Genomic DNA, 27,045 nt, shown 5'->3' on the forward strand with positions numbered 1-27,045 from the left:
TCAACAGCGTTGATGTCTGCATCACACAATATTAATAAAGTTTAGCACTGACTGTATCTCCCATGTTTTATTGTTGCCTGTTGTGGTCATAGCTGCAGAGGCAGCAGAAACAGAGGCATGAAACCACTTAGGAGGAAGGGGGGGTTTACAGCACAATGGCACCCACTGTGTCGCTGGAGCTCCCACTTCCCCGGAGAATTTCATGCCTTTCGTCTCTATTGTATTGATTTTCATGCCTGAAATTCTCTTATTCTCAAGGACAATATAATGGATGCAATTTGATGTAAAGAATGGCCCATTTTCAACATGAGGTCGCTGGTAGGTTACAGTGAGTCTTCACGCTCGAGGAGACTGAGGCGCTCTGTGTCTGCACCGACTCTCACCTGCTTGCAGCTCTATTATAGCAGTGCCAGATGGTTGAGCGGAGGTTTTCACAAAGTGACATGGCCCTCCTTGTTCCTTCATGGCATGGGGTCACCTTACCATGAGCTCCCGTTTCAGGTGACAGCAGGAAGATGAATGGAGCAGGGGATTCTGGGATGGGTAGTTTATTTTTTTTAGAGGCTACTACATTTTCCTCAAGGTCTAGGTGAGATTGCATTGCAGAGCAGCTCCGGAGGCAGAGGTCACGCCTAGATCAGTGTCTACTGAGTGTTGTCGAAAGTAGGGCGCTGGAGACCAGTTAGCTGAAGTGGTTCTGTACTAAGTACTGGTTGCCCCTAGTGACACCAAACTCATTAATATGACAGATCACTACGGTAACGATGGAAGGTCGTTAGGCTCAGTGGTTTTAGGATGAGGTCACAGCAAGGGTGGGTAGGTGGGGAGGCGGGCTCACGTACAGCATGAAAACAGCACCGAGAGTCAGATATAAATATAAAAATAAACTCAGACAAAACAGATAACACTCAGTCTCGCTGTCATTCCTTCCTACAAATCTCCAGTGGAATGAAAACAGGCTTTCAATCGTCTGGGCCATCAATGGAAAAACAGAACCAATTTTCACAGCGACAGATATAAAGGAAGAGACAGACAGACTGTATCATGATCTTGATGTCTGCGAGATAACCTGTGTTCTGTGGTCACAGGTCACTGGAAGCGAGCAATCTCCGGCCAATACACCTTGGGAAATACAAATTCTTTCAGTTGTTGACCTTTATATATTGATCAAAGCTGCACTCGACAAGAAATAAAGAAACTGAGAAAAGACATTTTTTTAAGCCATGGCAGCAGCATGGCTCTATGGTCCACAACTTCAGACTGAAATGTTGAAAAATTGACATTCATGCAAGCCAGTTACGATGCTAATGATAGTGGTAGAAAACAATAGAGACAAAACTTAGCGTTGGCATTCCTTTGCACAGGTAGACAACTCCTGGTGAGTGAAAGAACAGCTGTCAGTGCTAATGTTGGCTCAGCAGTAGTAGGAAAACCTACAATTAGTTCAGTAACCTAATGAAGCTGGGTTTTTTTTTTTCTTTTGTTACAAATTTGTTCACTTTTTTGTCAGAAGGTGACCTTAACAAGTATCCTCTGAGGGGCATGATCATGCTTCTGCATTTCTTAGCCCACTTTATTGTGATGCTTGTTGTGTAGGCTACAACCAGTAGGCTAGATTATTTTATGGCAAAGGCTAATGGTGAAGCTTAGGGGGGAATGTTCAAGAGGTCATGAAAAACACTGGTACCATCATCATGGGATCCATAAAAATATCGTTCGACTACTCATCAAGTTTGACATATCTCGTTCCAGGTGATGGACAAAGAGACTGATTGTCATTGCTGTCACCATTTGGCCTTGACTGTCTTGTATGTAGACCAATTGCACGTATGCAGATCTTCAAAATTGTTTCACTCTAATGGCCTATAAAGGGAAATGGGTCACTGAGTCCTCAAGCTACTTTGATAAAATGTCACAAATTGAATCCCTGAACAAAACCAGACTAAAGAAACGTGACAGTAAAAATGACCTTCTCTTTACAGTGTCCTCCACTGGGAAAAGTTTTGTCGCACAACTGTTTTTAAGCATGAATCCCACACTGACAAAGTTTTTTAACAAATAGGTGAAAGCACATTTAATAGGTAAAGAAATGATCTATACAGAGAAGAAGATAATAATTAGAGTCTCATTTAGTTTGGTGCATCACAATGCAACAGTCTCAGTTTGATCCATTTGAAAAGTTTGGATGGATTGAAACTAATTAATATTGTATTAAGGTGTTTCTTTTTTATTGACTGTGTGCAGACTGGGGATATGTTTCTGTTCCAGTTTCCTTCTCTCACATAACAGAGCAACATAATGAGCTGTAGTTGATTGATGATGAAGTTTTGAACTGGTCCCTGTAAGGTTTGATTGATTTATTCAGTAATTTATTGTAATGTACTGCCATACTTCTTTTTGTATCACACAATTTAGTAACTTGTATAAGAAATTAGGAGAAAGATATGGCAAAAAAAAATCAAAACTAATACAAAGTTCAGTTGAATTAAAGGAGAGGTACACTGTTTATTTGGTTGTTTTACTCTGTGATTAAAAATTATGAGTAACTTCAAAGATATTTTTGTAAATTTTCTCTGCTCGCTTGCATTCTTGTCAAGAGTGGACGGTGGTGATTGTCACCTAACACAAGCTGTGGCCATCATTGTCTTTATTGTAGACATAATAAGTTATATTATGTCATCCAAGCATAGCGTTAAGTCTTATAAGCCAATTGGAGGCTATTGAATCGCTATCGGAAAAGGGAAAGACAGGTTGGGGTCAGCTGGTTAGTGTGCAACAGCATGTGGCGGCAACTCTTGAAGAGTGAAAATAAGTTTGGTGCTTAACTTTTAACCTTCTTCTACAAAAAAGCTGATAATGCTAACAATAGCTATAGGTAGACATAGTTATACTATTAACTATAAACTTAAACCAAAGCAGTACATTACCCATAAGCTACTACAGCTAAACTCTGTACATGTACTGAACTGAGCCAGGGTGCGTTTTATTTCTTATGAATTAAACTTTTCACTTGTAAGAGGATAAATGTGTTATGACTTCTTTCAGTGTCTTGCAGTGCTTCTTTGCAAGAAGCCTTCACAGGCTGTCTGCAAGTTGTGAGCAGCTCAGTGAGAGAGATGTTGCCTTCTCATGTCGTTTCATTTGAAAACTTTTCCGAGGCCTGCAGAGAGTTTCTTCACAATGAAGAAAGGGAGACTTGGGAAAAAGTGAATTTGCATAGCAGAAACATTTTTTTCTTTTACATTATTAATCATCTCGGATCTATTTTTGCAGCCCTATGGGAGGGCACTGCCTTAGGACAGACCTTTGCATTCCTTCATTTGATTCCACATGACAGTATGTTGCTAATTTGCCTCATGTTTCCGGTCATATTGGAAGATAAGGGTGCATTTACATTGTATTTACCCGTTATTTATGATCACACATGTTGAAATTGTTTCATTATTCATCTTGTGCATTTCCCCAAATCATTTAACCAGGGTGAAATTTTGTGACTGCACATGTTTTTAAGTCTGTCAGCATTTAAATACCACTTTGAAACAGGAGCGGCTGCCATGTAGGCTTATTTATCTGTGTGTTTGAAGTATATTTGCATCCAGCACCTTCTTGAATTGCTTTTTGATCATGTGTTTTGCTCCTTCTTTCTTTGGGATTAATAATTAATAAGCAGTATTAGCTGCTCAGAAAGTGTACAATTTGAATTTAGCATGTCATAAAATCACTGAGCTCCTGCATCTGCTTTCAAATGGAAATGTGTTTTATATGCGTCCAGTTATTATTGTCTGGGGATATAACTACCAGTGTATATATACATATATATATTTTTTTTTTAACTTTGATATGATATTCTTTTCCATTCCGTCTTTTTTTTTTCTAAGCTAAATCACTGAACTGGTCAATGGAAAGAAAACTAATTGGCAAATATTTCTCAGTTTCGTCTGCCAATGTGGGAGTATTTGTTGCCTTTATTGTTTTATGTGATAATTTCTTCCGTTTTCCCCCCACTACTTTCCAAGTGTTCTGAGATCTTATAGACCAAACAGTTAATTAATGTTGAAAATAATGGTTGCCTTATTTTCTGTGGCTTTCCTACCTTTTAACTTTCTGAACTTGTGATGAGCTTCATGAGCTTCCTCCCCAGCTGTCAGTGGAAGCTCTTTGTCGTCAGCTCAGATTACATTATTGTACTCACTTTAACTTTCTGGGGGAACTATCAAGACAAATCTTGACCAAATATTCTGACTCAGGGATAAAACTCATTAATCTCCCTTCTAGAAAGAATAGAGAAAAATGAGTGTTAACCTTTGACCTCTAACCATAATTCACTGAAAGGCCAGCCGGCGAAAACGAGTGTAAGTCAGGTAAATCTACAGCTAATATTCTAAAGGCTTCTCCATTTCCCCCCTAGGAATTTTTATTTTTTAATTATGCAGTGACATTTACCAATGTGGGTGTTTTTTTGCTCTTCCCTGACAAGCTATCAGATGTGCAAGTGGTGAAAAAAGTCTCCTCTATCTTTTTAATTAAAGTTGTCTTATTTTTATTGTTCTTATCTTAGCAATGACGAGCTCCCTGTGTGCCATCTTCACCCTGTTCTGAGCACTGTGGTTCAAATAGAATAAGCCTCTTTAATTGCATATGCATGGCCCCTTGTCTGGAAGCAGTCACTGTGTCAATAAATTATAGTAAAGGCCAGGACTGCTATCTAGAATATTAATCATCAGTCTTTATCTATAATGCTGTTTTACCCCCATTGCATGGCCTCTTTCGAATCAGCTGTGTGGACCACATGACAGACGAAAGCCAAGATTTCACTCAGTTTTATAGAACCTAAGTACATCAACCCATGTGGGATTATTTATTTTTAATGGGAGAAAATGTAGAGGAAGAAAGTCCTGCTAACACACAATATAAGCAGATACAAGAGTGAAGAATTTGAATTCTATTAAAATAAATGACTTATAAGTGAATATCTATGACTATATTAAGTTATAGAAATACATATGGGTATATAGGTTATATCAGGTTATACAGTATGTAATTTTTATATAAATTGTGGCATAACACATTTTCTGCAAAGTTAACTGTTATACAAGAAATGAATGTAATTTATTTTTTGCCTAATCCAGCTAAACAAACAAACAAACAAACAAACAAAAAACCTGACGAATTAAGGTATGCAAAAATGATAGCAAAAGCAAATTAAGCCAAGACACGAAGCACTTTTGCTTCTTTGATGTGCAACATTCCCTATTCTGTCCTACAGCTAAATGGAGCCATATATAAAGTGCACGAAAAAATCTCTAAGCATTGACTAATTTATGTTATCCTAGGGGATGTACTGCACCACCCAACCCTAAGGGACTGTATACAAAAGTTATCAAGAGGGTAGGGGTCAGAAAAGGGGCACACTAGTTTTATCCCAGTCGTATGCAGAGGATGACAACTCTGTGTCACTGTTTGCAAACACTGGTGACATTACAGTTTGAACTGGATGTATATAATTAAAGGAGATGTGTCTATGCAGTATATGATTATAGTTAAAGGAGATATAACAATGTGTGTTACTTGCAGAATGCTGCATCTTTTTTCAAAGAGGTGGACTGAAAAAAAACCCCCACTGTTACTAAGTGGATCATTAGGTTAACTTCCACTCACCACCCCAATCATGGGAATCATTAAGTGTCCACAACTACATGTTAAAGGGCTCATGCAGCTGGTTGCATCCTTCAACGTCATATCATTTTAACTTAATGGGGGATGAAGGTTTAAGATGAATGCTGTGGTTCAAAGCTTTAAACTGTTAAATAAAATCCTGTCTTGCACGTTTGTGCAGCCTAACACGCAGACAGACTCTTGCTGCAGCCGGACTGAAATGGAAAACGGTTAGATAAATTTGGCTACTTCCTGGAGTCTGGAGAATAGTCACACACACACAAAGGAAGGGCAGGGAGATGTGTAGAGACTAGAGAGAGAGAGGGGGGAGGGGGGGAGGGGACAGTGTACGTCTGCAGTCACTTGTGCGATCCCTCTCTGACAGACCTTTCCCCCTGACTGATTGCTCCCAGACTACCTTAAAAAAAAAAAAAAAGTGGCGCAGTCCTCTGCACCGTTTGGGCTCTTGCGCTGCGCTCTTGCTCGGCGCCAGTGGGGGATCCTGGGACAATGCGGGGATGAGCTATTGACTGCCCCCATCCACACACTCACACACACCCTCCCTCCCTCCCCTCCGTCCTGCGACCCCCGCACATCTCTCCCATCATCACCCACCCCACCCCACCTCACCTACCCCCCCTCCCTCCTGCCCTGCAGCGACACTGGCTCACCGGCACATTAACATACTGCTGCCTGCTCCTCCTCCCCCTGGATACTGTCTCTGTCTGTCTGTCTGGGGAGCTCCGAGGAGATACGCATAAAAAAAAATGTTTATTTATCCCGCATCCATGCAATGCTAGTGTGTGGCCGGCTGCAGCCAGAGAGGCTTCGGGTTTTATAAAAATGATGCACAGTTTGGTATCTTTAGGTCCTGGTTCAGTTCTTATATTCCAGGATACATCAGTGCTAATGAATAGAATGAATAGAATAAATAGCTAAATAATAAACAGTGGTCAGTATTCTTATAGTATTCATTCGCCCCTTTTATGATAGTTCTACCCTATGTATAATTATTAAAAAAAACAAAAACAGAAATAAACTGTCTCAGCCTGTTTCTCCTGAACTGCATAGCCTGCTTTCAGTGGCACAAATCTATGTAAGAATTAGCCTATAATAAGTATAGATTTAGCAAAGATCAATAATTGAGTGGGCACATGTTGCAGAACAACTGTGATGCAAGATAGGAAATTGATCCTCGGCTCCTGGAAAGTTCCTGGATAAATAAAGGTGGGTGGAAACCGTTGTGTTGATAATGAAGACAAACTCAAAGACTGTGTGTGTGTGTGTGTGTGTGTGTGTGTGTGTGTGTGTGTGTGTGTGTGTGTGTGTGTGTGTGTGTGTGTGTGTGTGTGTGTGTGTGTGTGTGTGTGTGTGCGTCCCACTCCCACCTGAAAGCTAAACGTCCAGAGGGCGGCAGCAGCGCGCTCCCATCTGAGTTTCGGACATATTGACTTTGGTGTACTATTCCCCAAGTCTCGTCTCGCAGGCACAAATTCAATTCGGCCTCAGCTGCTCTCTGGGCTCATTCATTTACAACAGATGACCTTATCTACAGTGCTGCGACCATTGCCCAACGCAAGTAGTTCCTCAGTTAACAACCATTTAGTTAGAAAGGGCAAACAGGCGCCTGAAAGACTACATACAGGGCATAAAAGCCCATTCCCTTAAAACAAGCAAAACTACCATGAGTGATTGACATGTCAATAAGCAGAAATGTTTAATTTTGAGCAGAAATCACCTCTTTGACTGACTTCCAGTCCCATACACACTTTTCTACTTCCAATGAAAACACAGCTAATAAAACACATCAGACAACTGAAGGATGGGGCATTAAAAGGTCTAAAACCTACATAAGTTACATTAATAATAGTGAAAATATTTAGGTTTTGCCCCCTTTTTTTATTTCCATGCCATCAGAGCTCAGTGAATAAAGGCGTGTGAGTGGAAAAGACGCGTTAATGAGACAGAAAAATTGCCCAATCTATTTTTCTATTCATCATATTTGCCATTTATTAAACATTCACAAGTATAATACAAATGACTTTCGTGGAGAGTTTGTATCTTTTGGCCTCAGTGCCACGGTTTCACAACTTCAAGCTGAGAATGGGAGCAGGTCCCATTCTCAACTTTACACTTTGTCAACTTTTTCTGGGAAAATGTTTTACTTTTCAGTTTCTTTTATAAGGGAGAGAGAAAGAGAGAGAGAGTGTGTGTAATGTGTGTGCGTGTGTGTGCGCGCCGTGGGCTCTGCTTGATCTGTTGTTTGCGCAACACAATCACATTTCTTTTAAGCGACAGGGTGTCTAGACACACACGTGACCGGGCGCGTCAATGCGCACTGGAGACTGGAGACGGAGCAAGGGCACCCAAACCATCCGCCTCATTTACAGACAGAGAGCCTTCCAACCCCCCTCGAAATCACTCACTCGTCGGCTCGCTTTTCCTCCACAGTCAGACGCGGAAACTTGCTGCGAGATACGAGCCTGGATTATTTGATTTTTTGAGGGATTCGCTAACTAAAAATAGGGGTTGCGAGGCTTTTTCAGTGCGTGGACGTGTAAAAAACCCGAGGGTCGCTCTCTCTCTCTCTCTCTCTGGGCTTTTTTTTTTTTTTTTCAAACGCAACTCAACTCGGGGTTAGAGATTCAGTCCCTGGATTTGATCCCTGGCTCTTTGGACGAGACTCATTCCTGCCAGCAGACCACATCCTCTGCAGACGAGTGGCACATTTAGACGACAACGGATAAATAAAATTAAAAAAAAGGCGAGAGAGAAGCTCCGCGAGCCCGGTGGAGAGACATCTACTCTGTGCAGTCGGATCAAGGATTTTGTGGATTAATGCTCTTGAAGACACAAGCGGCGAGCTTCGGGTTTTCATGGGATAATTGTGACCGCGTTTAGGCTTAATTAGGCCCCAGTTTGTCTCAGCCGATGCGCACACCAAGATGTTTTTGACAGTGTTAGTGTGCTGATAATACTGGAGTGTGTGCGGTTTTTTTTTTTAAAGGGGGTCAGCTCCGATGTGCGCCAGGCTGCACATCACCAAGTGAATAATTGTAACACATCGAGGCTACATGCTTGTGTGTTGGAGCACCGCTATAGAGGTGTCCAAGGCTGCTAGGTTCAGTTTTATAGCCCGGTCTTATAAACGCTCCGGGGGTGATGGTTATTTATCCCCAGAGGAGAAGCTGACTGTCCCGTGAACCTTCGCCTCGCTTTTCGGTGCCTATAGTCTGCAGGAGACGCGGACAGAGACTGGCGTATGCTACAGATTTCCTCTGCTTATCCAGCTCCCAGTTTTTCCACCGTATTTTCTCAGGCTGCTTATTGTCATTGCCTGGACTCGGATCCCGGAATCTTCATGATTTGCGGACACCATGCTCGTTTTTTAGCCGGGGAACCCTCTTTTCGTCCCGCATGTTTAGGACCAAACGATCGGGGCTCGTCCGGCGACTCTGGAGGAGCCGTGCGCCCGTGGAGGGCGACGGGGAGGCGGATAGAGGAGGAGGAGGAGGTGGTGGCGGCGGCGGAGGAGGGACGCATGGCTCCGGGGGCTGCTGCATGGGCAAAACGACAAAGGTGGCCAAGTCCAACGCCGGGTCCGAGGCTGAATTGAAGGCGTTGACCCACTCGATACTGAAAAAGATCAAAGAGAAACAATTAGAGGTGCTTTTGCAGGCGGTGGAGTCCAAGGGGGGTGCCCGAAGCCCCTGCTTGCTCCTGCCTAGCAAAGTGGACGCCAAAGTGGGTCAACAGTCTTACTCTCTCCCCATGCTGCTCTACAAAGTGTTCAGGTGGCCGGACCTCAGGCATTCCTCGGAGCTGAAGAGGCTGTCTTGCTGTGAATCCTACGGGAAAATCAACCCAGAGCTCGTTTGCTGCAACCCGCACCACATGAGCAGGCTTTGTGAACTCGGTGAGCTGGATTTTCTTTTTTTCTTTTTAATAACCTCATCTATTATCTCCACAACAAAAAAGTTCTGAAAATTGCGTTTAATTCTCTGGTGGTCGGGCCTCATTTATTTTTGAATCAAGTACAAATTCAGACACTGTGACATTATGTCAAAGAATTGGCTCTTAAAGGACTAATTAGCCTAATTCAAATGACATCACCTCTCTTGGCACAGTTGTCTTGAGTTTCCATAAGGTCAAACTTGACCCAAGTGGAAAGCGTGCCAAGTGGTCCTCTTCATCTTTTCGGCGCTGTTGTGTCATTAGATTTCAATTTGGTATGTTACATTAAAATACCTCACCCCTCACCCCCACCCACCACAGAGCCCACCCCCTCTCAAAAAAAAAAAAAAAAAAAAATAGTTTTTTAATTATCACGACAATGTTTTTACATGTTACACGCGTTGATTTCTTAATAGAGATATGTTAATTATGCCGCGTCTCAACCTTAACAACATGTTTTTTTGGCACTTTAATAGGTGCCAAATTACTTAAGGGTTGTTTGTTCCAACTTTTTTTTTTTTTAAGAGGATATTTTCAACTCGAATCAAAGCCCCTCGCTTTTCAAACAAACAGCCTTTCTGGCATTTCAACATTTCACAATTGGCATTTTCCAAAGTGCAAAGCGACTCAGCCAGGGCTTTACAGTCTTTCCACGCTGAAGTTTCCAGGGCCTGTGTGTGTGTGTGCTTGCTTGGCGTCCCGGGCCAAAAGAGGCCCGTATCTCAGTTTGTCCTAGACGCTGATAGTGGCCCTCCTGGCGCCAGGCGGCCCCCTGTTTATCTGCCTGCCAATGAAAGGCAATAGCCGCCCGGCCGGCCTCTGTCAGCTCAGCCTGCCTCTCCAGGCTGAGCTGACAGAAACAAACCTTTTCCCTGAAGAATGACAACTCTTATCATAAAGTTTAGATCTCTGCCTTGTTTTTCTTATGCTCTGCTTCTCTTTTTTCCCCCTACATGCAGAGTCTCCTCCTCCTCCATATTCGCGCTATCCCATGGACTATCTTAAACCACCAGGTGAGCTCAATCTACATATAGAAATATAGACACTTTATGGGTATTTTAGTTTGAGCTGCATCTAAAAGGCCATCTTGTATTCATGAGTGCTTATGTGTTGTCTGATGTGTCTGAAATTATATTGCATATAGTCTTACACACTACTCATGCAGTGCATTTGTGTGTGTGTGTGTAGGAAATGGCTCCATGTTATGTTGTGATTTATGATAGCAGTGGAGTGGCACGCCTGGCTGGCTGGGCAGTTCTAGCATGGCTGGCAGCCAGGGCAAAGCAGCACAAAGTTGAGATACCAGCTATAGACTGACTGGCACGTCACCAGGGGCACATTGTGTGTGTGTGTGTCTGTGGGTGTGTGTGGGTGTGTGTGTCTGAGAGGGACTTGTGTGTGTGTGTTTGTTTGTGTGTCCATCTATCTATTGTGAATCGCAGAGAGAGAAACAGACAGACAGCGGCGTCTCTGGAGCCAGCCAGCCTTTATCAGCTGAATTAATCAAATGATTAAGGTTGAGGGCTTGTGTGTGTGTGTGTGCGTGCGTGCGGGTGTGTACGCGTGCGTGTGTGTGTGTGTGTGTGCCACAGTCCACATCTCTGTGTGGATGTGTTTGTTTTAGGGACTAGAGGAGAGAGCATTTGCGTATGATCTTCGAATTTTTTTTGTCTCTCTTTCTGAACCAGCTTTGGTTTAGTTGAATTGTTTTCTCCCTCCACCTGTGCCAGACTCCACATGCTGCTGTGGTTGTCATCCTATTCCCTGGTGCCGGGAAGTGGCATCAGGTTATGTCATCGCCTATTAAGTCGGTTTTGAAGTGTGTTAAATTTCAGGCTATAACCAGAATAGTGTGAGACTGGGAAAGAAGAGGATGAGATGAGATCCTTTTTACTCCGTGCAACAGCTTCTCTTCATGTCTTCAGAAATTGCGATAAAGACGCGAACGCGTAGAGCGACTGTGACACGGATACAGCCTCCGTTTTTTTCAATTTGCTGGATCTCTTCTTCCTCACTTTGTTGCTCATTTACCCCTTGTCTGGCAGTCTGTCAGTGCAGGAAGAGCTCAGAGTTAAACAATGACCAGTCGGCCCACCAGCCACCTAGTTAGTCAGGAGAAAGGAGAAAGTGGCTTTCAGTGAGTGGAAACAATAGGAAGTCATTGCAGCTGCAGCTGTGGTTCTTCAAAGCCTCCCCTCCTCTCTGTCTTTGTCATCTGCACTCACCAGGCGGTAGCGATATTGGTTTACCTGAAAAAAAGAGAAAAGAATAGAAAAGGCATTTCCAAACCCTCAAACAGAAGCAGACATGGATCTAAAATGTTGAATCTTCTTGAAACTCAACCCGACCTGATCTGATCTGTTGATACAAACGTCTGTGTTGGGGTGGGGGGGTTAGAGCCAGAGAGTTCATTTGGAGACTTTCCTGTGATGAAGGGAAACATGAAGGTAAATAGGAAATGCAAGTTGGATGCAGACAACGGAAATGATTATTCAACTTGTGTTACCACCCCGTTTCCCTTCTCAGAGCAAACTGAAAAAAAAAAACACAGTAACATTGGCGTGACCGTGTGGGAATTAAACACTGCCAACAAGAATAGAACAGAACAAGGCGAGGAAAATATCATCAGGTCCGCTCCTCTTTCTCTTCAAGTAGAGATTTTACACTTTTTTTTTGGGAATCAATATGGATCTCTTTAAAATAATATTTTTCATAATTAAGTGAAGCAGCAGTAGTGTCGCTCACCTGTCAAACTATTTCCTTGTTTGGTTGCATTCAGTCAGTGCAGCTGCAGCTGTGGTTAATCAAAGAGTGTCTGTCTGTATTGGCGAAAGACAACATATATTAACAGGACAATGGAGCAGCAGACTGGAGGGCACACACACACACACACACACACACACACACATACACATACATACACACGTGCACAGAGGACAGATGAGCTTATCATGCAGAGAGACAGGGGTTTTTCCCCACTGCCTCGGGGAGCTGTCAGTCATCAACTCCTTCCCATTACAGCACACTATTCCAATTTTCTATACCATTCTTTGCATTTGCGTCGTATGAGGCCGCGTTAAATCATCGTGACATTCAGAAAATCTGCATAGTTAACTTTTAGAAGGCAATTAAACGCTGTAAAAATCTGCATGAAGCGGAAGAGCGATGTATTTTATGATGATGGTTTTATGACTCCAGTGAGCAGGAAGTGGGGTTATATGTGTCAGGGTGCCTGTCCGCTCCGGCAGCAGCAGCGGTCAATATGAAAGCAGCCCAGACGTAAAACGCTACCTTGTTTCAGCTCTGGGGAATATAAATCACACACTGTTTAGCTCTTTCTCTCTTGATGCCCCCCTCAGCCCTGTGGTCAGCTGTGAACTGTTGCCCGGGAGACCAGGGCAAGGCTGCTGGCAACCAATGAAAGCGAGGCAGTGCTTGGGCTATGCCCGTGCATCTCGTTACTGCGACCGCAGCAGCACGGGCCGCGTCCGGACGGGGGCAGGGTTTGGCGGCGGCGGCGGCGGCGGGGTGGGAGGGAGGAATGGAGGGAGTCGGGGCTCGCAGTGAAACCGCTCTGGTCGCTGTTTTTTAATTACTTCATTGCTCCTGCAGCTCTGCTCGGTCAAACAGGAGGCCAATGAGACGATGTGTTTGCTAGAGAGAGGAAGTATTCACCAGAAGCACCATCCACCTCCTCCTCCTCCTCCTACTATGTGGAGTCCTGAACCCCCCTACCCCACCCTCCACTCTCTGAATGTTAAGAATCCTCTCTTTATCTCTTGACATTTTAGAGCAGTTATGCATTTGTTGCTTTACAATGCAGCCATCAGACTCACTCCACTTTAGAGTCACAATGGAGGTGACCACTACCACCTCCGCCTCCTCCTCCACCTCCACCTCCACCCGTCACTGTGGCTCAGTGGATGGTAGAGGTGTAGAGCAGCGCCCTTGACGTGCACCAAAAGGAATGTATCATTAGTGAATTCCAAGCTACCAGCAGCAGCAGCAGCAGCTCTGCAGCAGAGCTAGCCGTCTCCCAGCGGTGTGCTGCGCCGCTCCGTTTTTTTGTTAAAGCCCCATTCAGGTGTCATGTTGAAACTAGTCGACATTACAAGTCTTAGTGGGAGTTAAGCATTCAAATGCAAAGAGAGGGCGAGAGAAAGAGAGAGAGAGAGAGAGACTAGTTTTTCTCTTGTTTGTCTTGCGAGTGAGTCGTTAAGAAAATCTATGGTGAGCTGCTTTTCAAGGCCTTTTCAAACCTCTGTGTGCCTCGTTGTTTTTGCGAGCCCTCTGTGTCTCCTGCTGAAATTTTGAATTCCAAGGCGGCCGCGCACACATAGTTTGAGGTACAAACATTTCTGATACACCTTGTGCTGTCGGTATGGAGGCTCCGGTTTCTGATTTAGCTTATAAAACATCAAACCGAACTGGGTCTTTTCAGCTCTTTCCTCTGCCCTCACAGAGACACCAGGCTGATTTGAATGGCCATTAAAGCTGAAGAACCCCCCAGATCACAAAGCGTTGCGCTCGCAGCCTTCTAGTATTTGATCTTTATTTGGTTATTGAGCGGGGGATCAGTCTCCAGCCCAAACTCTCGCCTCGGACATTAGCAAAGAGAATACGGCTCTTTCCAGATCAGCAGCTCGTCCATGCAGAGATGCAGGGCTAACGTTCCTCCTGAAGCAGTGGATTATGGGGGATTATCAGGGGTGTAAGAAACTCTCCGCTGTAAGTCTTCTCTCTCTCTCTCTCTCTCTGTGTATGTGTGTATGTTGTGTGTGTGTGTGTGTGTTGTGTAAGTGTGAGTGTGAGCTTCGTCGTCAGCGTCTTCATTAGGCATTGATTTCACTGGAGTGATTGACGGCCTCACAGCTGCTGCTTTGCCTTCTCTCCACACACATACACACACATGCACGCAGACACACTGTACTAATTCAAAGCCTCTCTCTCTGTCTCTCTCTCCATTAGATTCTCCAGACTCTGGACCTTCATCCAGTGATACTGGGGGAACGACATACTCGGCCCCTGTGGGGCTTTCAGGTAAATATTCCTACTAATAGATTTTCCTGTTCAAACAGCCCACTCTTCTTCATCTCCTTTGCCAGTCATATTATTTTCCTCTTTTTGTTTTCTTTTCCTTGTCCTTTGCATTCCTCCCAACATACACACCCATCTCCCCTCCATACTTGTGATGAGGCAGTGATTGTGGGGGCCCCTGCTTCCCCTCTGTAATAAAAAAAGCCAGTGAAGGAGGGTGGTGTATTTCTCCCACATCCACATAAATTCCTCCCTCCTGGCTCTTTGAACAACGCTCCTCTCTTCTCCTCTTCCTCTCCCGATTCCCTCTCATCCCTTTCCGTGTTATGTTGTAATGGAAGACAAACACGCTCAACCGTTGTTTGGAGAAGAATATGCTCTGTGCGTGCGGTATTGTGGGGAGAAAAAGCAGCTTCGACTGACATGCGAGTGTTTGTTTGGGTGTGTTTGTGCGTACAGGGGACGTCTTTGTAGACGGTTAACTCTCCTCTGGGCTCTGTGTGTGGATAAGAGCGAGACACAGGCGCCTTTCTTTCTTCCATCTCTCATGCAGGACGTGTTTCGGGCTTCCTCAGCTTTTCTCCCATAATCCCCTTTGGCAGCATTGCCTTCCTTACCCCAGCAACCCTGTCCGCAGGCTACAGAATAAGATGGTGTCTGCGAGGGAGCAGGAGTTTTGCTCTGCGCTAGCTGGGATTGCTCAGTGCTGTTCTCTGCTTCCCTCTGCCTCAGATGGTTCTCATTACTGGGCCTTTAAAGCCTGTTTTATGTCAGTTGGTGTTCACTGCCCATTCCCCCCCTCCTTTGTTTGGTGGTAGGGGGGTGGAGGGGTTAGCCTGCCTGCCTGCCTGCATGTGTGTGTGTGTCCTTAGATGGGAGAAGAGATTGGAGCAGTGCTGAACAGAACAGAGGAACCAAAAAATCAACCTCTCCTCCTCCTCCAGACCCCCAGATGGACATTAAAGTCCTCCCTGTGTGCATTAAGTAAAGACACATTTCAGACCCAGTTCAAACTGTGAAACCCAAGAACTGGTGTCTTAACAGGCGCCCCCATGCTCCCTCCCTTACTCCTTCCCTCCCTTTACTAAGGCGTACACGCTACCCCTCCTCCTTCCTCCCCTGTTTTCCTTCCTGGCGAGGATGACATGGCAGCGGCGGCCAGCTCTCCAGTGAATGGGCCCCCTCTGTAAAAAGCAGTAGAGAGGTAGAAAAGGCCGGGGCGGGATGGCCGAAGCGCTCTGCCCTCATGATTTCCCTGGCAAGCCATGGAAGAAAAAAAAAAAAGGGCTGCTCAATTCCTTCTTTTCCCCTTCCTCACAATCCCTCCCTCCTTGCTTCCCTCCTTTACTCCCTCCCTCTGGGGCCCTGACAAAAGAAACATGGCTCTCCCAGAGGCCCGCCGCTGACCTTCTAATTCACTCACTCTGCCCTTTTTATGTTCTTCTCCAGACATATTTACAGAGAGGAAGAAGGAAGAGAGAGGCGGGTGGCTTTGAGGGAAGGAGGTGGCAAAGACTTGAAGTCAGCAAGAGTTACACTCTTAGGTCTCTTTTTGCATTGTCGTAGAATAATTGAGTGCTTGTTGACTTTTAGAGGAAAAAAAAACTGGATGGGTAGAGCAGCTGAGGCCGTGTTCAGGAGTGAGAGCAAAGAGGGAAGAAAATCCTCCTTAGTTCAGACAGAGGCTGGTGAGAGGAGGTTCAGAGAGAAAAAACATCCTTGTCTCCATCTTGGAAAGCTGAGGCCATCCAGGCTGGAAGGAGTTAAGTGAGCTGCGACAGCGACAAGCGCAAATGCAAACTAGGCTGCCTGCCAGGCTACCAGCTCCAAAGCTCCTCTCGCTGGCTCACGTCATCAGCTTGGAACAGAGCAGAGCAGAGAGAGCGGCGGAGAGGAGAGGAGAGGAGAGGAGGGTCGATGGCTCCAGGCCTGGAGCTGGGTGTCGGGGTTCTGATCTGGGCTTGAGCTCGGGGTGAGGGCTTAGCTCAGGGGGTTTAGGTTCACCCAGGAAATGAAGAGAGAGATCAAGAGAGAGATTTGGAAATGGGAGCTCAGGTCAGGATTAAGAGGAGGCTGGGTTGTTGGTTAGGAATCTATGGAGTGTTAAGTAATATTTAACCTTGTTAGAGACTGTATCTTTAAGTCTTGAACAGGAGCAGCTCAGGTAACGATAGCCCCGATATGGAAACAATGGGGAAAAAAAAAATCCTAATATTCTCAAATGGTAATGTTTCCTAAATCCAAGCAGATGTACAAAAAGTTTCCATGGTCTAAAATTGGCCAAATTATGAACAGAGTCTGGAACTGTGTGGTCAAAGAGCAAGTAAATAGGATTGTGAACCTGACCAGACGCTCGCTGCTGGTTTCTGCTCTTAATACATTTTGATATTTGTCCATTTGAACTCGTTTAGTCAAAAAATAATAATACCCAGCTTTAGTGTGTGACATATATGCATGAACTCTTCTTTAAAGGTGAGTTATAGACATGTGTTTGTGCCAAGCTCTTATTGGATGTGTAGCATTGATGTGTGTGTCTGTGTGTGTGTGTGTGTGTGTGTGTGTGTGTGTGTGTGTGTGTGTGTGTGTGTGTGTGTTGGTGGCATGCCTGCTGGTGCCATCGGGGACTGACCCGGAGTGCCTGTGTGTAACAGGATCCAGTTGGGCTGTGGTGACACCTACACACACACACACACATTTTCTCACACATATACACACACATACGCACACACACACACACACACCAATGCATACACACAGACGGGCAGATAGAGTGACCTGGTGCGAGCCCTGGCGCACGGCCGACTGTCACACAGGCGCTTCCTCCCACTGCGGGTTAAATTTAGGCTGAGTTGTATTCTTATACCACCAGCCAGTCCCTTCGCTCGACAGACAGTCGGCCAGCCCATCAGTCAGTCAATTAGTCATCCAGTGAATCGGCTGGAGGTATAACCTTCATCAGGGGCTCTGACAGAGATTAAATTTAGTCCTGGCACCTCGCTTCATTAAATCAAACTCGTTCTGCTGTCATATGGAAAGGCCTCGGAGAAACGGCCCATTTTTGGTCCAAGCCCAGTGAGAGAGAAAAGGCCTGTCTGTTGTTCTGAATTTGTTTATCGCCACTGTAATACCTAAGACACTATCTTAGATTTTTTTTTTTTTTAATTTTTTGGAAAGGAGTCTAGAGCTCATCTCAGAACAGAGCACCCTCAGTCTCCCTCCTCGCTCTCTCTCCTTCGCTCTCTCTCTCTCTTTTCGGCATTCCTGCCTTGTTTGGGTTAGCGGGGAAAGGAAAGGGCTGCGCAGGATATGACCTCATGTCTTTGAGGAAAAGGCGAGCGGACAGGGAGGCAGCCGAGGCCTCATCTTGACGGAAAACAAACACTGGAGTGCACCAACCAGAAAGAAGGGAGGGAGTAAAACAAGAAGTGGAGAAAGAAACTGAACATTTGTTTTTACTTCTTCACAGATATAAAAGTATATGTTGACTGTCAGCAGCCAGGTGACTACAGTTGCTACAGAGGTGCCTCTAAGAGAAAATGAATGCCATTCTCCACCATAAATTTCTATTTTGGTTGAATCTTGATTTTTCTTTTTGTTATTTTTTTCTTCCCCCCTTTTTTGCTCGAACAGTAAGAGGAAAAAATGAAGAGGGAGAGAAGATGGCGGCTTTGGGTGGAGGGAGAGATGGCCGGCAGCTCTGCTCTGTTCTCTGTAATTTGGAGGCTGCGTGTTAGCCAGCGAGTTGAGCAGAGCAGAGCCGGGCCGCTCCGTGCCGGGCCAGGATCTCTCATTACTCCCCACTTCCTCTCCTTGCGCGGCAGCCAAGCCGCCTCTTGGCAAGGGACTTAATTTTGGTTTTGGCCGTCCTCTGTTCCCCACCCTGTGTCATTATGCTGCACAAATCGAAAAAACAGCATGCGGAGACAGCGGAGGATGGAGAGAGAGGGGGAAAAAGAGAGAGGAGAGCTCAGGGGAAAGCGTGCCTAGCTCGCATGGTTTCTCTGAAGATTTTTCACGGATTCAGACGCTTAATGCCGTCTTGTTCTTAGCGTAGCATCAAGATAACGTTTACAGTTGAAAACATTTGCCTACCTTTAGCGTAGCCCGTTGATTGAGAGGTGGGCTATGCAGATTTGGCACCGAGCCAGAGCTGGAGGGAAGCCCAGAACAAGATGAACATTGTTTTGGTTTGCAGTCACTCTGTGGAAGTGGATTTTGACATTACCTCAATGTATGAAGATATGAAAGGGAGAAAGAGACAGTGTGTGTGTGTGTGTGTGTGAGGGCAAAAGAGGAAGGGAGGGAGAACCCCACACATCCCACATACCCCCCCACACCTCCTTCAGCAGGATAAAATGAATATGGAAATAAGTAGAGACACATTCCTGTAAACCTGTAAGTAAGTGTGTGTGTGTGTGTGTGTGTGTGTGTGTGTGTAAGACTTCTAGTGTGACACACATGGCTGCTGTCTCCACCCTCCTGCCTGCTCATTCATGTAGTCACTTTGTCTTTTGTGTACTCAGACTGTGGAGGGGTGTGCGTGTGTCTTTTTATCTCAGTGACGGACTCAGCCCTGTCAGTAGCCGCATCTTTATCACAGACTACAGCGCTGGCGTAACGCGCGCACACACACACACACGCATAGCCTATATACACACACAGACATTCATGAACGTACAGAAGGATAATGATCATTATTAACAGAAGAACAACACAACAAAGTCTGAGACCGCTCACAACTGGCTCTGCTGGTTGTCTCCGTCTGTGTTTGCGGTGCCTGTATTATTTAGTTCCCACGGTGTTTCAGTGCCACAACAATGTGGGTGATTGTTCCGCTTGTCTGTCCATCTGCCCGTGGCGCTGTGTGTATGTGTGTGTGTCTGTGTGTACATGGTTTCAAGATGCAGAGCCTGCGGGTGATCTTCTGACTTGTGTGTTTGCAAAAGTGAGCTGATGACATCATTACGGCCTGCCTGGCACCCTGTATCCAACCAGCTAGTGTTTATTTGTCCTGTCACCCAGGGAAATCTGGGCTGCAGGGGTTTGCGTGTGTGTGTGTGTGTGAGGGTCAGCATGGTGAAGTGTTTGGATAATAACTCAGCGGGAGGAGGAAAAGAAATGTTCCAGCAAGACAAAATGGCCAAAAAGTCTTTTGCGACGACGAGATTCTCCTCCTTTTGTTTTTCCAGAAGACACCATTCCTGAGCGACATCAAGACATGTGGATCGTGTAATTATAGCAGAAACTTCCACTCAGAGAAAATTATACCGTAGATGGACGCATTAGGGAAAACATGCGCTATTTCTCCTCCTTATCTTCTCCCGGTCGTGGCCGGATGGTTCATGTTAGAGATGGCGTGTCTGCAACTCATTCTCTCTCTATCTGTGTTTCTGCAAGGAGTCAGATCTGTAGATAGTGAAACTGTGCCACTCCCCTGTGTGGTTTTCCTGCCATCGGGGCTTATTTAGGTTTTCTTGAGATGGAGGAAGGACTTAACATCTTCTTACACAGCCTGCCACTCTAAAGAGGCACTTCCTGTGTCACCCACTAAACCCACTACCATCAATCCATCTGTCTATTTATCTACTTGGGCTTGAACAATATGTCATTTCCTCTTGAAAGTACTTGTTTTGCAAAAGGTGTATTTTAATAAGGAAAATTAGACGCAGACAGAGCAGTTTTGCAGCTTCAGAGAAAATGAAAACTGTCAAATGTTTTCTACCTTGGGGACTGAACTTAAAGGGAAACTGCACCGATTTTACACATCAAAGTCTGTTTACGGGGTTCACATGCTAGTGCATATGTGAAAAAATGTGTTGCATAAAAACCTGGTGCGTGAACATGACTTGAGGCAATGTCAGTTGGGGCTGAAGATGATAAGTTTGAAAATGGGGAGAGAAAAAAAAAAATCTGTTTTAAGTTAGAAAGGAGTGAGTCTACCAGATATCTGTAGCCCACTCCTCATCTCTGCTTGAAGCTGGAAGCTCCAGGCGACGCTAGCCGCTACTAGCATAAATATGGCTTAAATTTACAAAGCTGTGGCGTTTTATCGATACGAGGACGTGGACGGTTCCTCTGCCTCCGCTGGATAACCTTTCTTTTTCCGACGAGGTCGCCTGCCATCGAATTTTTTGCGGCAGAAGACAGTGAAGCGAACACAATGCACCCGCTGTTGAGGACTCTAACTTGTATTAACCTGGGGGGAAAAAATCAATGAGTCCAAATATTTCAGTGAGAAATGCACAGGCTTTCATTACAGAAATGCACACACACCACATGCGCACAAGGTTGAGCATATACGGCATGGCAGAGCGAACAAAAGGAATGCCTCCAGGGTGACCCTTGACCTTTGGAATAGACTTTCCCCGGCCTGAGAGAGGGTGTTGACTTAGAAAATAAGGCACCGTGAAGAGTCCTTCCTTCCCCCCTTGAGCTGTTTCCTTCACGTCTTCCTCATTCTTCTCTTCAGCCGCCTTGTGTGTGTCTGATAACGACAGGGTCATTACATGTCTGAGCTCAGAGAGGCACACACACATAGAGCTCCCAGGGATCAATACAAGTCAGTTCTCAGGAGCCTCCTCACTATTTACTGATGTTGATAGTGTTGTGTCCAGGCCTGAAGGTTGGAAACTGTGCATGTGTGTTCATGAGTGTGCTACTCTGTGACTGTGTTGACTTCTAAGAATAGTAGCGACCTGGTGTGTGTGTGTGTGTGTGTGGAGTCAGACAGAGGTAATGATTAACCTTTCCAGACTGTGTCTCTGGCCCTGAGAGAAGCACCCAGTCTGTCATTGCCCCCCTCGCCCCCCCTCCTCCTCCTTTCAGCCGTCCCTCCTCCCTTCAACCAAGTCCAATTGTCTCAGCTAGCGTGGCGTCCACTCTTAAAGACCGTAGGACCATTAAAATCCACAGGGGAGCTAGCAGCGTGTGGGTCTGTTTGCCAAATATTCCCTCCTTGCGCTGCGGTTTGAATAGTTTGCACGCATTTATTTACATTGACGTATGTCTTTGATTTGAAGCATGGCCTGGTTTGTTGCAGCCGCCCCCTCCTTCTTACCTACCTTCCATGTAAGAACCATAGTCTGATAATCCATGAAATGCCTAAAAAACAAGGGTGCAGTATGCTGCTTTTGTTTGCACAATGTTGCTATGCTAACACTCACATTAGCTCCTGCCAAGAAAAATAAGATTGCTCTTAAAAAGGCTTGTTATCTTTATTTTATCATTCCAGTCTGTCCCTGTATCTTTCTGCAAAGACCTATCAACGTTTTATCTCTCTGTTTTGGATGGGGGGTAATGTGTGGACCCCATGGGACGAGCCAGAATGGGACAGACCAGCAGCAGACGACTGACAGAGGCAGAGCAGGGCGGAAAGGGCCGGGGGTTGACAGATGGCCTCAGGCTGCCAGCTAGCCAGCTTATCTCCAGCGAGGAGAAGCCTGAGACACATGGGCTTGAAAGGCCGCAGAGCAGACGAGCAGGTGGAGCGGCAGACAGATAGACGGACTAATGCTTCGATAGGCAGACATCCAGGAAGCAGACAGGCACACAGACAGATGTACAGACGAGGGGGAACTATACAGACAGCTCTGCGAGTGTTCAGCAGGCCGGAGCTGATGGAAAACGCGGCGCTCCAAGGACAGACGGACTCGGCGCAGACAGTCTGACGACACCGTCTGACATGCATGCGTACACCTATGCGAGAAGCACCTGAAATAGTGTCAGACTGTAACCCGAGGAGCTCAAGCAGCAGACACCTCACACGCAAACACAGACACACACACACGCGCAGTCGGACCTAAGCACACGATGTGTTAAAAATTAAAATTTGTTAAATGAGCCTTGCACTTGGAACAAGGTGTGTTGATACGTGGTCGCTTGCATTAGTGTGTGTGTGTGTGTTTATATGTGCGTGTGTTTCCGTGTTCGGAGGCATTACTCATGAGGTGTAAGCTCATCTGCTGTCAGGACAAGCTGTGAACATACTCTTCACAGGGCTGCGCCCCGCAGATGGAGGAGTCTGCCTGTCTCGCTTTCTCTCTGCTGATGTACTGAACATAGAGAGGAGAGGAGAGGGGAGAAAAAAAAAGTTTGGTTTTGTTTACCTGTGAGGTTAGTTTGAGCTGGACAGGAGCCTGCAGATAGATTTATTTTTGTCATTGTCTCGATGGACTCCCTCTCAGATTAGTTTTCAGTCAGTTTTTTTTATCCGACTGCGGTGGAATGGGAAGAATTCAGGGGAGCTGCTGTCACGCTAGGAGTGAAATACAACTTTTTTTTTTACTCTTCTGCAGTTCATTTTCAGCAATTTTTTAGAGATAGACACTTATTCTCATGGATTTTTATATATCAAACTTTCCATCAGTGCTTAAAGTGATTCGAATTAACGTTAACCTCAAACAGCTTAATGTTAAAATGGTGCTTTCCCTACATCAGGAACTACTCATCCTGTCATATAACGTCCTCTGTGCCTCTGGAGGAAGTCTGAGAAAATAACCCCTGATTATGTCACTGTGACGTCATCAGATATATGCTCTCAGAGACTTTTAATGTACAACAGAAAGTCTGTGTGGAAGTGGACTTTGGAAGACGTTGACATTTGCCAGTCAGGGAGGGTCCGGCAGACGAGGGTAAATGCACCATCCAGTGTTTTGCGCAGCTTTGGCTGTAACTAGGGACTAAAAGTCAGATTATCTCAGATGATAAATGTGTCACCATGGTTTTTTCATCTGGCTTCTCATCTTTGGCACCGTTGTGTTTCTACATAGCAGCATTACAACATTCACATGAGACGAGGGTTTTCTGCTTGACTAGTCGACCCTTTCTATTGTCCATCATATTTCCCTCTGTTGTTTTTCTGTCTCTGCCTCAACCCTTTGCTTTTATCCTCCCCTCTCTTTTCCCTCGTCTGTGGTTCTCACTTACCAACAGTTAGAGGTTCTGAGAGGAGGAGGAGGAGGAGGAGAAGAGAGGAGAGGCGACGAGGGAGGGGAAGCGGGGCAGTTAGTGTAGTCCTGAATAGCAGGGTGTTTTCAGGCTGCAATGACAGGCTCAGACAGGCAGCCGCTCTAATGACCTCTGACGCCAGGGCCTGTCTCTCTCAGCAATAACAAACACACACACAGGGCCCCACAGGTGAGCTCCACCAGCAGGCCCTCTGTCAGCTGTTAAGAAAGTCCAACAACGTGTCGCTCTTCTTATCAGCCCTGTATCTGCATGTAAAAAAGAGACCTGAGAGCAAAGCCTCGGCCAGAGTCGTGGACTTTGTTTGACTTTCAGCCGGAGATACTAAAAGACACTTTCTGTCTCTAATCTCAAAGATGTGTTTTTCTTCTACTTCTTCTTCTTCTCCTCCTCCTCCATTTGGTTGAGGGTAGATAGCCGGGTACTTAGTTTCCCCCAGCACCTCATGAGGACGGATTTACGATAAACTCCCCGAGGCTCGGCTCTGACCAACTTCAAAGAACACAGCCCCTCTTGTTTTACGGAAGGCATGCTTTCAGTACCCCCCCCCCCCCCTCCTCCTCCTCCCACCCCCTCTCTCCCCTCCTCTCTTTTTCTGTCTCTTCTCTCCCAGTGTTGTCTTTTTCTTCCCTTTTTTCCCTCCCTCTCCCTGCGTCTAATGAGGGCTAATGACAGGCCGCGGTGAGTCCGCTCGGGCCGACAGAGATCCTGCCGCATTAACGTTGCAGTTTGTCTCAGACGGGACCTTCCAAATTACCGGTTACGTTCACAGCTACCGCAGGATGAAACGAGGAAGGGAGGGGTGGAGGGGTGGGGGTGGTGGGGGGGCGGTGTAGGTTGGGGTCGGATGGGAAGGATGGGGGCAACTGAAATGGCTCTAAGAGGGTCTCTGTTCCTTTTTTTCCCCTCCTTCACATATTCCCTTCTTCAAGCTTTCTTAACCCTTGAATGTGTCTTTCATCGAGGCTGGATTTGAGAGTGTGTGTGTGTGTGTGTGTTGAGACAGAGGGGGGGGAGAGGAAGTATGAAAGATTACTGAGCAGTTGATAGAAGTTGCAGCAATTAGGTGATGACCTTAAAAGCACAAGAGACGCTTAAAAGTCAGGAGAGGAAGCAAAGTTGCAAAAGTAACAGTCAAAATATGTGCAAAGCATTCCTTCTCTTCCCCACCCCGCCCCCTCTTTCTTTCCTCTCGCGCTCTCTCTGTCTCCCTCTATTTCCCTTGCGCCTGACTGGCTCCTACTTTTCTAGCTGGGAGTAGCTGGGAGCCAGATTTCTGTGGAATAGAGATATGAAGGGGAAGGGGGGTGGTGGGGGGGGGGAGGGACGGCGCAGGAGGCACACTAAAGGGAGACAGGAGAGGGAGGAGGTGGGGGGTGGGGATTTGGAAACTGGAGCATGGCCAATGCTACACTTCTTTTACGCTCAGGGGAAACTTTAGACTGGAGAGGCCTAGCTTGTCAACGATTCAGACACCAGGGTTTGAGAGTTAACGGCCTGCCTCGCTCGGCAGCTAAACACCATGTGCTCAGGCTGTAGACAGGGGGGATGGTTTATGTGTCCATGTGAAAGTCCCTCATCTTGTTGCTGTTGCTCGGTAACCACGGCGCAGACTTTTTTTTTTTTTTTTTTTGCGAGACACAAAGTCAAAGTTAGTTTCTAATTTCCTCCGGCGGGGTGTAGCATGTTGGTTGTCGAGAGATGATCTTGAGTACCGGTCGGTTGACGTCAGTACATTGTTGGCCACGCCGCTACAAAAATACAGCGAGCCAGACAGAAGATAAGCATTTAATGCCTAGACAAATATTGTAGTGCGTGTGGACACTTGCCTGCCAGTGTCTCTGAGTTGCTTCTCTTGTCTGAAGTCCAGGAATTCCAACATGGTTTTCCTGTATGGCAGAAATTGAGGATGACAGTTTAATTTTGGCTCTCGACTAAAGCACATTCTCCATTTCCCAAAACAGGGATAAGGAAGAAGTTGTGGAGAGGCAGCAATGTTTGAGTAACTTCATAGTGGGTTAGAAGGATATTTCTGATCACATGCCCCCTCATCACTGCCTCATACACTAACCTCCACCCTCCTCTTTTTCTTTCTTCACCGTACGGTTTGATCTTTCAGTGCCATGGTGTCGTCCACAGAGGTTTAACCATCTCCTTCTTTCTCTGTGTCCTCCTTCAGATTCCCTAGCGTTGCAGGAGTCTGGCGAGCGGGCCCATTGGTGCGTGGTGGCATACTGGGAGGAGAAGACACGTGTCGGGCGCCTCTACTCAGTCCAGGAGCCCTCTCTGGACATCTTCTATGATCTACCTCAGGGGAACGGCTTCTGCCTGGGCCAGCTCTGCTCCGACAACAAGTCCCAGCTGGTGCAAATGGTGCGGGCCAAGATCGGCTATGGCATCCAGCTGACGCGTGAGCCAGACGGGGTGTGGGTCTACAACCGCAGCTGCTACCCCATCTTCATTAAGTCGGCCACACTGGACAACCCGGACTCGCGCACGCTGCTGGTGCACAAGGTGTTCCCCGGATTCTCCATAAAAGCTTTTGACTATGACAAGGCCGGCAGCCTGCAGAGGCCGAACGACCACGAGTTCACTCAGCAGCCTCGCACGGGCTTCACGGTGCAGATAAGCTTTGTGAAAGGCTGGGGACAGTGCTACACCAGACAGTTCATCAGTAGCTGCCCGTGTTGGTTGGAGGTCATCTTCAACACCCGATAGCAGCAGCCTCTTCTTCACCCTCCTGGCCTCTTGTGCTCCCCCCTCACAAAAAGACTACACCCACTTTCCTTTTTTTTTTTTTTTTTTTTGTTCCAGAGGTTCAAAGAGAGAAAAAAAAAGTTTTAAAAGAAGAAGAAAGTATAAGATTCTGATGGACTTTGTTTAATAAATGACGAAGATTTAATTAAATAAAATAAGAAGCGAAAAATGTATTTTATGTTATATATAAATATATTATTAATTGTAAATATGAAGACGTTTTATATGCATCATTATTTATGTATTGTGCAATGTGTTGATGAGAAAAAGAAAATAAGATGCACTTTGCTTAATATAAATGCAAAACAAAGAAATGCCAAAATAAAAAAAAAAGTACAAATAACATTCTTTGTTCAATCTATGCTTTACCTTCTGGGTTCATGGTGATTTTATTCAGTTTTTTTTTCTCCTGTTGGTTTGTTTTGTGCATAATCCAAATTAGATTATGTGAATGGATCCATATGTCAATTCTCTAAAATCCTTCTAATGTAGTTTTGGTGAAAACGTTTCTTCATTATGACCAAAGTCAACAAAGGCTCGACTTTGTGTCACAGAAGGACTAAATGTCATGTCGTGGATCGTAAAAGCATTTCCCTGTGAGACAACATGAGTCAGACTGTGACAGAGTCGTAACTCACTGTCTCTGCTCGAACAGGCTCATTATGCCTTTTTTTTTCA

The 27,045-nt window shown here is 45.6% G+C and overlaps 1 protein-coding gene across 2 annotated transcripts; it reads left to right on the forward strand.

Annotated features, from left to right (window-relative positions):
- Nucleotides 1-7,988: 7,988 nt before the first annotated feature.
- On the forward strand, nucleotides 7,989-26,712 carry smad7 (SMAD family member 7). Of its 2 annotated transcripts, XM_085793247.1 has the most exons (5): nucleotides 7,989-9,154; nucleotides 9,185-9,571; nucleotides 10,569-10,622; nucleotides 14,578-14,649; nucleotides 25,790-26,712. In XM_085793247.1, the coding sequence occupies exons 1-5, from the start codon at nucleotides 9,073-9,075 to the stop codon at nucleotides 26,326-26,328; spliced, it is 1,134 nt and encodes a 377-aa protein (XP_085649373.1). In that variant the 5' UTR covers nucleotides 7,989-9,072; the 3' UTR covers nucleotides 26,329-26,712. The 2 variants fall into 2 exon arrangements, with proteins under 2 accessions (XP_085649373.1, XP_085649372.1); XM_085793246.1 differs by having other exon boundaries at nucleotides 7,989-9,571.
- The last annotated feature ends 333 nt before the right edge of the window (nucleotides 26,713-27,045 follow it).

This window comes from Trachurus japonicus, chromosome 12 (genome assembly GCF_045865225.1).
Source record: "Trachurus japonicus isolate A0001 chromosome 12, Traja_1.0".
Classification (NCBI taxonomy): domain Eukaryota; kingdom Metazoa; phylum Chordata; class Actinopteri; order Carangiformes; family Carangidae; genus Trachurus; species Trachurus japonicus.

What these genes read in the sequence shown, in the direction of transcription:
- smad7 (XM_085793246.1), top strand. Translation starts at nt 9,073, where the DNA reads ATGTTTAGGACCAAACGATCGGGGCTCGTCCGGCGACTCTGGAGGAGC. An exon ending in GGACTATCTTAAACCACCAG is followed by an intron (nt 10,623 to 14,577) that starts GTGAGCTCAATC and finishes TCTCTCCATTAG; the next exon opens with ATTCTCCAGACTCTGGACCT. An exon ending in GGCCCCTGTGGGGCTTTCAG is followed by an intron (nt 14,650 to 25,789) that starts GTAAATATTCCT and finishes GTCCTCCTTCAG; the next exon opens with ATTCCCTAGCGTTGCAGGAG.